The 12,496-nt window shown below is 38.4% G+C and overlaps 1 protein-coding gene and 1 long non-coding RNA gene across 2 annotated transcripts; both read right to left on the bottom strand.

Moving 5' to 3' along the window:
* Nucleotides 1-3,950: 3,950 nt before the first annotated feature.
* On the bottom strand, nucleotides 3,951-4,912 carry LOC309480394. The gene is made up of 3 exons (XR_014199620.1): nucleotides 4,698-4,912; nucleotides 4,489-4,607; nucleotides 3,951-4,381 (listed from the first exon to the last, which is right to left on the bottom strand). It is a non-coding gene; the product is annotated as an uncharacterized lncRNA (long non-coding RNA).
* Nucleotides 4,913-8,996: 4,084 nt separating this feature from the next.
* On the bottom strand, nucleotides 8,997-10,911 carry LOC309480387 (uncharacterized protein). Its single transcript, XM_082144826.1, has 4 exons — nucleotides 10,704-10,911; nucleotides 10,511-10,591; nucleotides 9,908-10,061; nucleotides 8,997-9,305 (listed from the first exon to the last, which is right to left on the bottom strand). Exons 1-4 carry the CDS (start codon nucleotides 10,770-10,772, stop codon nucleotides 9,088-9,090), a joined length of 522 nt encoding a protein of 173 aa, XP_082000952.1. The 5' UTR covers nucleotides 10,773-10,911; the 3' UTR covers nucleotides 8,997-9,087.
* Between the last annotated feature and the right edge of the window lie 1,585 nt (nucleotides 10,912-12,496).

Raw genomic sequence — 12,496 nt, 5'->3', positions numbered from 1 at the left:
AGTGTCTTGTCTCGTGTCTATGTTGTTTATGTGTGAGTGGGCGTTGTCCCGCTCACGTGTCCGTCAGCGCTCCAGCTGATAATCATCATCATCACAATCACTGTTCACAGCTGCGATTCATTTCCGTTCCCTATATATACTCACACCATTCTCTGTTCCAGTGTCGGATTGTTTGTTGAGGTCCTGTGATTGCTGTGTCAGTGTTTCCTTGGAGTTGCCGTGTCTGTGTTCGCCCTGCCTTGTCTTCCTGCCGTTCGTGTTCTTCGTCATTGGATTCACCGCACTCCAGCACCGGATTTAGGATTATTCACCTTCACTGCACCAGCGCACCACAGACCATCAAGTCCCTGCACGAGCCTGAGTCGCCGCCTTCCTGAACTGTTTGTGTTTCATTGTGAGCCAAATAAACGCTTTGAGTATCTGCAATTGCTTCTGGTTTTGTTTACCATGACACTTTATGTATTATTTTTTAACTGTCGTTTCTGATATGCTGTTCACGTTTGAAACATAATTTACCATTTTTCTGGTATCTTTAAAAGTTGTTAGTGAAAGACATTCTATATCTTGTTTTAAATGATTTAACGTTGACTTTTTGTTTTTAACAGGGTTTAAAATCTGTATACGTAAGAAGATATTCTTGTTTACATTTTTCTGATAGGCCTAGCGTTTTAAATACTAGCCTATACACCTTTGTATTTTAAAGGTCTGTATCATTTTATTAAAGTTAAAGTTATTTTATTATTAAAGTTGTATGTGAAAGTGTTACGTTGTATGTGAAAGTGTTACGTGTGTGTGTGTGTGTGTGTGTGTGTGTGTGGAAAATGTTTGCCTACCGCTTACGTTTCACAGTTTTAAAGTTAAAAGCACATAGTTTTGAACAGAATCATAATTTTTTACTCCAAAAACACATTCTCAAACAATAATCAGATTTCTCCATTGGGTTGTAGTGAATAAATCAGTAAGTTAGTGAATATAACTTAACTAAAGCATGAATTAACTCTAACTTAACTAATCATTTTAACTATTAATTTTAACTAAAATCTAGCTATTAATCCTAACTTTTTCAGATAACGTTGTAAACGTACGAATACTAAACCATTGTATTTTAACTTTATACATACATTGTTTTTAAAAAGTTTTTAAATGATTGGGGGGAAACAAAACTCTTCTTTAATTAAAAACAACTCACTGATCTGTTACCCAATACAAAGTTGGCTTGGGAGGGGGTCTTGATGTGGGAGGGGTTTTGGTGTGGGAGGGGTCTTGGTGTGGGAGGTGTCTAGGGGTGGGAGGTGTCTAGGGGCGGAGTCTACGTCTGGTCAGTGTCCAGACCTGAGAAATGCCATTCTAACTTCGGGATGTAAGAGTGCGGTCGTTTTTCGCTGAACTCCTCACGAGGACTTTGTAACTTTTGGAATTAAAATCTCTACACCTTTGGATATGGATAAGCGTTCTGGATATACCCCTGGTCTTGGATATATCCTTGTTGCTGGATAAATCTTTCGAGCTTTGGATATACCTTTTGGATATACATTAGGATATACATTTGATGTGGAATATACCTTTGGATATACCTTTTGGCTCTCTTTCAACAAATGGTATGTAAAAACGTAAGGCTTTTTAACAATGTTTTTAAACTAGTATGTGTTTTATGTAACAGTTTTACAAATACTGTGTGGATGGATACATTTACTTTTCTGTAAATGATTGATTTTTAACATCTTAAAATAACACTAACTCATTTTTGTGATGGACAAAAATGTAATGAAATTACATCTGTCTTCTTTAATAAATAAAAAACACTGATCTCATCTCTGATTATGTCTTTATTGTACATTTCTTAAAAAGTTTTAATATACATTGTCATAATGTTATTTGTTAAACAATATGATGTTTAAACATTATTATAACCGGATATATCTTTGGAGATAATAAGACTTTTGTTCTTCTTTCAACAAGTGAAATTGTAAAAACGTAAGTCAGTTTTTAAATGTACGTATGTGTTTACGCGTTTGATATGTTTTAATATTTGTTTAATGTCTTAATACTAATAAATTTTGATAGCTTTAAGATAATGCAATTTAAACTTTTTTTCATTAATGTTTTAACATTTTACAATGTATGAACACTAAAGACGTGTATTTTAACTTTATACAACGTTTTATACACCTTTAAACACTATGTAATTGTGAAAGTACAACTTTTCTTCAAATGTATTAGAAAATAGAACTATTTGCTTGATATAATTGTAATACATGTTGTTTTAGATGTTTTAATGTGGATCGTGGGAAAATTTCCCACGTTCACATGACCTGAACAGAAGTGGGGAGGGGTGGGGATGTTTGTAGGGAAGGGGACCATGGGAAATTCCCACGGTCCGGAGCTGAATATTGCTTTTTCAATGTTTTAACATTTATGTTTTAACATAAAATGTTGTTTTAGATGTTTTAATACTAACACATTTTGATATCTTTAAGAAAATATAATTTAAACTTTTTTCATTCATGTTTTAACATCTTTAAAATGTTGTTTTAGATGTTTTAATACTAACACATTTTGATATCTTTACGAAAATATATTTTAAACTTTTAACATCTTTAAAATGTTGTTTTAGATGTTTTAATACTAACACATTTTGATATCTTTAAGAAAATATAATTTAAACTTTAAACAATGTTTTATACACCTTTAAACACAATGTAATTGTGAAAGTACAGCTTTTTCTTTAAATGTATGTTAGAAAATAGAACTATTCGCTTTTTTGATTTTGTCATTTTTGGAGTTAAAAGCTCTAAGCCTTTGGAGACGGATAAAAAACTTTTGTTCTTCTTTCAACAAAACGGACTTGTAAAAACGTAAGTCAGTTTTTTAAATGTGCGTATGTGTTTATACGTTTGATATGTTTTAATATTTGTTTAATGTCTTAATACTAATACATTTTGATAGCTTTAAGATAATGCAATTTAAACTTTTTCATTGACATTTTAACATTTTACAAATGTGTGAGAACACTAAACATGTGTATTTTAACTTTTATACAACGTTTTATATTATTAAATATATAATTTAATTTATAATATCTCCCTGGTTCTGTTCACGCCCATAAGGGAGGAGCAAGCGTGGGAAAATTCCCGCGGTCACGTGACCTGTCCGGAGGTGGGAGGGAGGGGGTAGAAGGGGGCGGGGCAAGCGTGGGAATATTCCCACGGTCAAAAAGGGGGTGGGGCTTAAGGGCCATAAATCACTCAAAGTGACATATGTAGCCCTTTAACCTCTCTCTTACGCCCACTTCAAGTTATGCCCCTTCAAGTTACGCCACGCCTCAAGTTACGTCACGCCACAAGTCACGCCCCTTCAAGTTACGTCACGTCACTTCAAGTTACGCCCACTTCCGCGATATGACGAGATGACATCAAATGACCGCGAGAGCGATTAGAGAAAAGTATGCGATTAGTTCCGTATGCTTTTTAATCGATCTCGCGCAAGTTTAACTGAACATATTCAAATGAACTAAACTGACTCTTAGCTGTTCAAGAACATAAGCCTTCACTGCATGAAAATTGGGATTTCCGACCCCGTAAACGGCCGTAAATCTCCCTAATTTTCGGCAGTTAACGACAATTTACAGCCTGTGAACGTCGCGTTCGTCTGTGCCGAATATTGTCGGAAACGAACCATGACGTAAGCAGAGCGCTCGCGCCGGAGGTGTGAATGGCTCTAATTACCATATGAATAGCAGCTCCCGCCAGAGAAAGGCTTGAATTTCCTCACTCACTATTGGTTGAACCCACGTGGTTTAAACAAGAAAAATCACTCGTGATTGGTTGGCAGATCTGTTACTATTGGTCACCCTCGCTCATTAAAAATTCAAAAAATTATAATATTCATATAAATAATAATATATAAATTATTTTTTTATATTCATAATATGCTATTCTGTGGTATATTCATGTCATTGTTAACCTATGGACTACACTATTATTACCATCAAGGACATGAATTTATAAAGGAATGGAAAATTTGCCAGGGACATGCTGTTTATTCAAAGAAAGAGCTTTATTAGCACAGACACAAAACAATATACACCTATGTACAAAGCATAGATCATCTGCACACACAACAAATTGGAAGCTCAGTGTCTGTTTTCATCTTCGGAGCTGTAGGTGACTAGCGGCGTTCTCTCTGAATTCGATCCACTTTGAAAACGTCTGTGGTGCGTTGCCCTGTATTTAGGAGTCGCCTCTAATCTCGACTGCAGCGTAGCACAGAGCTCTGTGAGCTCCTGGCTGGTGGTTGAACTTCATCGGACATCAGATCTATGGTGGCGCACTTCCAAATGCCCACGTCATCCTCACCTAGCACACCATCTCGCTTCTAGCAGCTGTAAAAACAACCAATACAGACAATCAGTACTGTGATGCACTGTGAATGGACACAAAACATCTATTAATGCACGTGAAAAATATTCACATTGACTAAAAATCTTACCCTATTTTTTCTCGCTCGACTCCGAGCTGAACTCTTCACAGCTTCGGCCTGCAATGCCAGATCTGGTTGTTTGTACCTGAAGCTCCTGCGTACTGTCTCGTAGTACGTCTTACAGGCAGCTGGAAAACAATTAAATGAGAGTGATATGAATAAAAACAACGCAAGTCACAGTAAAATGAAACAAGGAGAAAATAGTAAAAGTTACTTACAATGTCGTCATGATCAGCGTCATGAAAATCTGGACTTGCAGACATAGCTCTGAGTAAATGTGAGGTTACGCCCTCGTTATGAGGCGAGGTTACTCTATGGAAACAAAATGTATGATTAAGATCGTAAACTATAACGGATCTATTTTCTTATACAAGAGAATGAAAGCATATTCTTTGAATCTTACCTTTAAAATGTTTGTAAGTTTTTATGAAAGTAAAAAAATAAAAGAATGTAAGATTTTTTTAAATTTTTTTTTTTACCTTGCTCCAGTTCGTAGCGCCCACAATTTGTCTCAGAGGTGTGAAGATGGCATACGGCTTCCTGTAAATTACAGGATTATTTACAATTATTAAACAAATAATAGCCATCAATCCCATGACCTCTTGCTTTATGATGAAATCATGAAAAACAGAATATTCTTACATTTCACAAGGCCTGACAAAATACAGCTGCAGGTAACTAGCGGCATTCTGTCTGAATTCGGTCCATTTTGCAGACGTCTGTGGTGCGTTGCCCTGTACTTTGGAGTCGCCTCTAATCTCGACTGCAGCGTGGTACAGAGCTCGGTGAGCTCCTGGCTGCGACAGGACGGAGGTCGCACAATCCATCCAGACACCCCGCCAACGATGCCGTCTTCCTCATCAGACATCAGGTCTATGGTAGCACACTTCCGAAGGCCCACCTCATCCTCAGCTAGCACACTCTGTCTCGCTTTTAGCAGCTGTTAAAACCAATAAAGACAATCAATACTGCGCAATGCACTGCGTATGGACAACACACATCTATTAATGCACCTGAAAAATAGTCACATTGACCAAAAACGAATCTAATCTAATAAATCTTACCGTCTTTCTTCTCGCTCGACTCCGAGCTGAATTCACCACAGCTTCCGCCTGCAATGCAAGATCTGGTTGTTTGTACCTGAAGCTCCTGCGCACTGTCGTGTAATATGTCTTTAAGGCAGCTGGAAAACAATTAATTGAGAGTGATATTAATAAGTACAACATAAGTCACAGTAAAATTAATAAGAACAACATAAGTCACAGTAAAATTAAACAAAGGAGAAAAAATGCAACCGGGTGAAATTGCAGAAATACACACCGGAAGCAAACAATGTTTTTTGAAATTGGGGTTTTATTCTGACTGCTGTTTAAAATAAGTGACAGCGGTCAATGGAAGCACAATTAAACAGATACAAGTCTGATTGAGAAAAAAGTTTGCCTTGTTCTAAGAGATTTCACATGAAAAAAAATAGATTTCACTAGTTAAAAAAAAAAGAAAAAAAAAAGAAATTGTAGAAACAGTTTACAGTAAATTTGAAGATGACAATCAAATGTCACAAAAAGCTTAACCAGTGGATCAATGCCCAAATCCACAGAATACTTAACTCAATTCAAACTGAAATGCAGTGTAATACACTGCAACTGGTCAGATTTAAATTGATTTCTCCAAACCAAAATATGTTAGGCTACAATTAAATACGATAACACAAACTGGAATACTGCAGTGGCTGAGGTAACTTAGGCCTAAGTTACAAGAGAAATAAAAGCACTTTAACAAAGCCACAACCCACGTTTAATCATGCCATGCGGAACCAGAAATATGCATTTAACCATAAAGTTATACTGTATAATCACAGAATATAGATTCAACTCATTAACAGATTTATCAAATAAATATGCCATCAGTAATTTCCCCCATAAACCATAAAACGTACATACCCAATCCTTTACCGTCCGATCACCACGAGGTTCCCTCGTCACACATGCGCTCCAAATAAATCTATAAACAAAAATGTACACATCAAATGTTCTTTTAACTTCGCTTCACAACTTATTTGTGCATATTAAAGATATTGGAGTAATATTTACCAAGAAAGAAGAACGTATAACACAGAATCCGATCGATGCACGCACCGTCATGGAGCTCTCCTGAACAATGAAAAATGGCTGCCGTTCTCTGGTCGCGCGCACGCGTCCAGCACAAGTGAATAGTATCGCGAGAAGAGAGGGATTTCTTAAAGGGGCCACAAACATTTTTAATGCAAAATAGAAACGAGGTACATTTTATGTAAACAACTCTAATCGTAGTTGTAACTCTATATGTACAGTAGGCATAATTCTTGTCATTGCGTATGTGTATGCAGCATGAGTCAAATACAATCTTCTGTTCGTGTTGTATTATGCACAGTGGTTGGGCTCTAAGAGATTGTGATGCTGTTTGCATGGAATGCACATTTTACCTTTGTGGCAAAGCCTGATTGAAATTAATTGTTTAAATAAATGGTTTTGTGTCTTTTTTACATAACATTGGCTATTGCTAATGACACATAGTAACTAATCTAGCTACTTTCATTAAATATATCAATTTAAGCTAAAATGTAAGAGGGTCATTCTATGAAAATGTCCATTTTTCTGTCCCTAGCCTTTACAGAAATATTACACTTAAAAAACACTTTAGGGTTACAATTTCTTTACATTTTAAAATAAAACAATATGTTATTTGAACAATTACACCCTCTTGAGCCATCAATGTGGCAATATTTGATTTTTATGAATTATATAGAATTTCAAGCACCACAGAAGTGCTCGTCCCCACAGTCATGTACAGAGGGAAAATGCTTTATTTTGAGGTCAATAACAGATTTTTACACCATTTAAAATACAATAATGTATACATAACTATCAAATATATTATGTAAATGATATATATAAAAAAAAATGCAGAATACATATTATAAAATGTATAATGAAAGTAGTGGTCCCCTGGAGTTGTGTCACTGGTGTTACCGTTAAACAAAAATCTCTTATTTTGAAATAAAAATCACACTGCTATAGCTTATGTTTGTATGCAGGCCTACGGAATTTATATTCACAATACTTAATAACTAATATTATTTTATTGCATTTATATTAGTTGTTTGAAGAGTTACAAAAAAGCGGTCGGTCTTAACACAAGTTTCAGCCGGCAAGTCGGTCGGACTAAAAGGGGGAAAAAATAAATAATTGGGTCGGTAGGCTACTAAATTGACAGGGTCGGCCGGGTTACGGCAAACAAGAATATTTTTAAGGATGGCCTTAGACTATTGTAACTCACTTTATTTTGGGCTATCTCAGGCCTCTCTCTCTCGTCTACAGCTAGTTCAAAACGCAGCGGCTAGACTTCTCACCGGGACACGCAAATATGAGTCGATCACCCCTATTTTATTCAAACTCCACTGGCTACCTGTCACATTCAGGATTGATTTTAAAATTTTACTATTTGTGTATAAAGCTCTTAACAAACCGGCCCCCCAATATCTGACCAAACTCCTCTGCCCGTACACTCCATCTCGTACTTTGAGATCCAGTGATCACTGTCTTCTCATCGTGCCCAGATCCAGACTTAAAAAACGAGGCGACTGCACTTTTGCGACTGCAGGCCCAAAACTTTGGAACAGTCTACCCCTCTATATCAGACTAGCTCCCTCAATTTCCATCTTCAAAACATCCTTGAAAACTTTTAATACCCCTTGACACAACTATTTTTTTTTTTTTTTAATTGTCCTGTTTCTGCCCTGCATTTTATCTATTGCCCTGTACAGCACTTTGGTCAGCCTTGGCTGTTTTTAATTTTGCGTTATAAATAAATATTGTATTTTTTTTAGAATTAAGTTAATACCTTTGAGTCACCTGGGATAAAACTCCCCCTGCTACCCTCATTTGCATTTGTAAAGCTCACAGCAGTCTCATTTACATGTTAAAGCATTAGAGGGAGGGGGGTCACGGGGCAAGCAAGTCCCACGTCAATTTCCGACAATTTCCGACAGTTTGCAGTGTTGCCTGTAAATTGCCGTTTGCAGTCGTAAACCTGAACTTCCACGACAATCTACAGCGCCGGTAACTGTCGAAAATCCCACTTTTCATGCAGTGCTTTGAGATGACATCTTCAAAATGCTTGTTTTTGTCTGTATACAGTAAAGCAAGTTTCAATATGCATTAATGCCACTGCCAAGGTATTGATAATGTATTGCAAAAACCATATTGCAATGTATTGTTTTTTTCTAATTGTCCCACCTCAACTAGACTGTCGAGCAAGTACTAATATAGCTATTCTTTTGAAGTTGTGCTTTGTCTAAAACATTTTTTTAAATAAATATAGTTAAACATCTTTTCATGTTTTAAATAATTTTAAACATCTGTTCATGTCATATTTCCTGATGTGCTGACAAACGAATTTTTGACAACACTAATAAACAGCTAAATGCACTACTGTCAAATATCTTATGGTACTTTGAGACAAATTAACAACAAGCAAACTTATCACAAAAAACTTTTATTGAAAGGCAACACAAGGAGGGTTTACGCAAACCCAATCCACAACTTCTGGCACTAATATTGTCATAGAAAATCAGATTGTGCCTCCAGCCACATAAAAACAGTCCATGCAGCAGTATCCAGCAAAATCATTTTCAGAGTAGAACCCTTGAAGTTTTCCTCTTTGTCCACTTCCCCAGTATCCTTCACAGTCTTTGTACAAATCATCGCATTGAATGCAACGGGAGATCAGAGAGGGAATGCGGTAGGTCCTTTTATACTCCTCTGAAAAGGAGTTCCAGTTTACCACACCTGTTGACAAAAGAAAATAAAGGTTTAATTGTAAAACATGTTTGCATTTCTTTCTTTCTTTTAATATGAACTTTTCTGGTAGCACTGTTTCCTCAATATTAATTTTAGTAGTGGTGTGCCACCACAACAAGACAATTTAGAAATGAAAATAAACACTTATTGCCTAAAACAAAAAGCATTAGTCTAATGTAGAAGTGAATGTTATATTATGATGATTAAAATCATTTTAGCACTAGAACCTTGACTTGAATCATAACTGTGGCTCACACAAATGTAGAATCGTCACTCAAAAGCACAACAGCTGCACACAAATCACAGAGGAAACAGTCATAAACTTATACAGAAAATAATAAATTAGGCAACATCTATGTACAACATGCATTTACATTTTAATAATGGCAAGTGACCACTCCAGGGTCCATCTTATGTGTTGTGTTGCTGGCATCTTCAGGACACAGATTGACAAGTGGCTTCAATGTAAAAAGGCATGTCCAAGTTGAGTGCACTGATCCAGTGAGTGAGTGACTTTCACCTATAGCTCAGAAGGGTGCTTAACCTCTAAAAATATGGGAGGAAGGCAGAAGGAAAGAGTCAAAACTTACTGTCAAGCCAGCAGAAATGTGCTTCCTTCAGAAAGGATTCCTCTCTCACTATCTTCCAGAAATGAGTGCATGTAAGAGCAAGGGTAAGAATTGCAGGATCACCATCTTGTAGCACCACAAGGATAAAGATCTTGTGCAAAACTTCCTCAGGCAGCTGTGAACATAAAACATGAGTCACTACAAAATCTATAGGCTCAATAACGGGTCTCCATCATCATCATCAACCAGGAAAGGGTGAATGACCACTATTAATTGGCATGTTCTGTAGGTTTCACATTTGTGTCCTGCAAACAGCATATACTGGAGGTGGTCTTCAACCCTGCTCCTTGGGAACAACTATCCTGTAAAATGTTAAATATTAAAACCTTTCATTTATGGAGTTAGATGAAATAACGAGTAAATACATATGATTAAAGTATTGCAATTTAACCAAAAAATACTTTGCCATGAGAAAGGAACGGAGCATGTAATAAACCTTCTCCGTGTATTGGAAAACCTCCATTGGACCAATATATCGGGCCTTACAGAGTGCAGTTATAACTAACTGTGATCCTGTGTGCGAGTTTAAACTATGGCATATAGATGTGCTTCACAGATACATACCTGCAAAATGCCAATTCCCTCGGGAGAGGACTCGACTCTGCATGGCTCCTTCACCTTACATGGTTTTAAGGGGACTGGTTCCTTTAAAACAAGGTAGTGAGATGCATTTAAAATAATAACATGTAAAGCACAAGAAAGATGATTACTTTAGACCAAGTTTTTGGGCCTGTAAATTGTTTGCCATAATTATTACCATGGTAACCTCATCATATTTCCTCTTCCTAGGGATGCGGAAAATTGGGTCCAGACTTCCCCTGGCCATCTGTATTCCCTGCTCGGTAAAGTGGGCAAACCTCCGGCCATGGCTGTAGTAATAAGTAAAAAAATAAAAATAAAAAAAGTTTACCTGGCTGCCCCAGATTACTGCTAATAATAATAATATCTTGAATTTCTTAATTTTTTTAAAGACACTTGGTACACACGGTTCCTATAGAACCATAATATACTAACCTTACAACACAACATCGATTCACAAAATACACCAATTTTATTAGCTTGATGTAATCCAAACCTTCAGAATCCATATATTATTTGTGTCACGGTTCATAAATTCATTGTTTCCTTCTTGTCTCGTGTTTCTGTTGTTATGCGTGTATGGGTGTGTGTGAGTGGGCGTGACCGCTCATTCCAACTGATCAGCGCTCCAGCTGATCCCATTCATCATTCCAGCTGCAGCTCATTCACGCACCTTTAAAGCCTCACTGCACTCTCCTTTCATTGTCAGATCGTTGTTTGATGTCTCCCGTGTGTGTTCCTGTTCCTGTTGGCGTTCCTGTTCGTGTTCTCGTTCCTGTTTCTTATTCGCCTGGATTTCGTCTTCACTTGGATCTTCACGTCTGCATCACTTCACTTCACGGACACCTTCGCTGACCATCAAGTCCTTGTGTCACCAGTTGTCTACTTCACCACCGGACTTTCATTTCATTAATAAAATTGAGTTTACTTGCACCTTTGCTTCCATCTTTTGTAATCATGACAGAACGATCTGACCAGACCATGGAGGCAGCAAGCGACTCATCACTCGAGACATTTCTCACTACCAGCATTCAGCAAATGGATCATCAGGAAAAGAATCTCAACGACACAGCGAGAGCAGTTCAAGCGCTGGTGACACAAGTGTCCGAGCTCACCCAGCAACTTCAACATCTGCGAAATCCCGCTGCGCCACCCACACCGGCCGTTCCCCCCACACCACCACATGATGCTTCCCAGTCAGAGCCCCGCCTTCCCGTACCTGAGTCCTATGCAGGTGAGCCAAATTTTTGCAGAGCGTTCTTGACCCGCTGCTCGATGCGTTTTTCCTTTCAACCTAGGACCTTTTTCAGCGAATCAGCCAAAGCTGCGTTTGTTCTCACGCTCTTGACTGGGAAGGCAGCACTTTGGGGAACGGCGGTGTGGGAGAATCAAGACCCATGCTGCACCTCGTTCTGGGCACTCTCCGCCGAGATGAAGAGGGTCTTTGACCGCGCCAGCACCGGGAGAGAGGCGGCTCGCATTTTAGCGGAGCTCAAGCAAGGAGAGAGGTCAGTCTCTGACTATTCTATTGAATTTAGGACTCTGGCGGTAGAGTGTCAATGGAACGAGGAGGCGCAGTGGAACATGTTCCTGCATGGGCTGGCTGACCGCATCCAGAGGGAGATCTATGCCCTGGACCTGCCCACGTCCCTCAATGGACTCATAGAACTGGCTCTTCGAGTAGACGCACGTTTATCCCGGGTCGAGCGACGGAAACTGCCCAGCCGACTGACGGAAGCAGTTGAGCATCAACGGTCCAGCGGCGGGGATGCGGTCAGCCCCGTCTACGATCACGAGCCCATGCAGGTTGGGCGAGCTCGGCTTACTCGGGAGGAGAAGGAGAGGCGGAGATCCCAAGGACTCTGCCTGTACTGCGGAACATCAGGACATTTCGCTTTTGGTTGTCCAGTAAAAGGGCAAGCCTGGCAGTAACTATGAGGCTACTGTCGGGTGGGATCTCCGCCGAGAAGA

The sequence above is a fragment of the Leuciscus leuciscus genome, assembly GCF_965113295.1.
Source record: "Leuciscus leuciscus genome assembly, chromosome: 18".
Classification (NCBI taxonomy): domain Eukaryota; kingdom Metazoa; phylum Chordata; class Actinopteri; order Cypriniformes; family Leuciscidae; genus Leuciscus; species Leuciscus leuciscus.
Note: the sequence above shows the minus strand (reverse complement) of the source record. Positions and strands in the feature narration are given on the sequence as shown.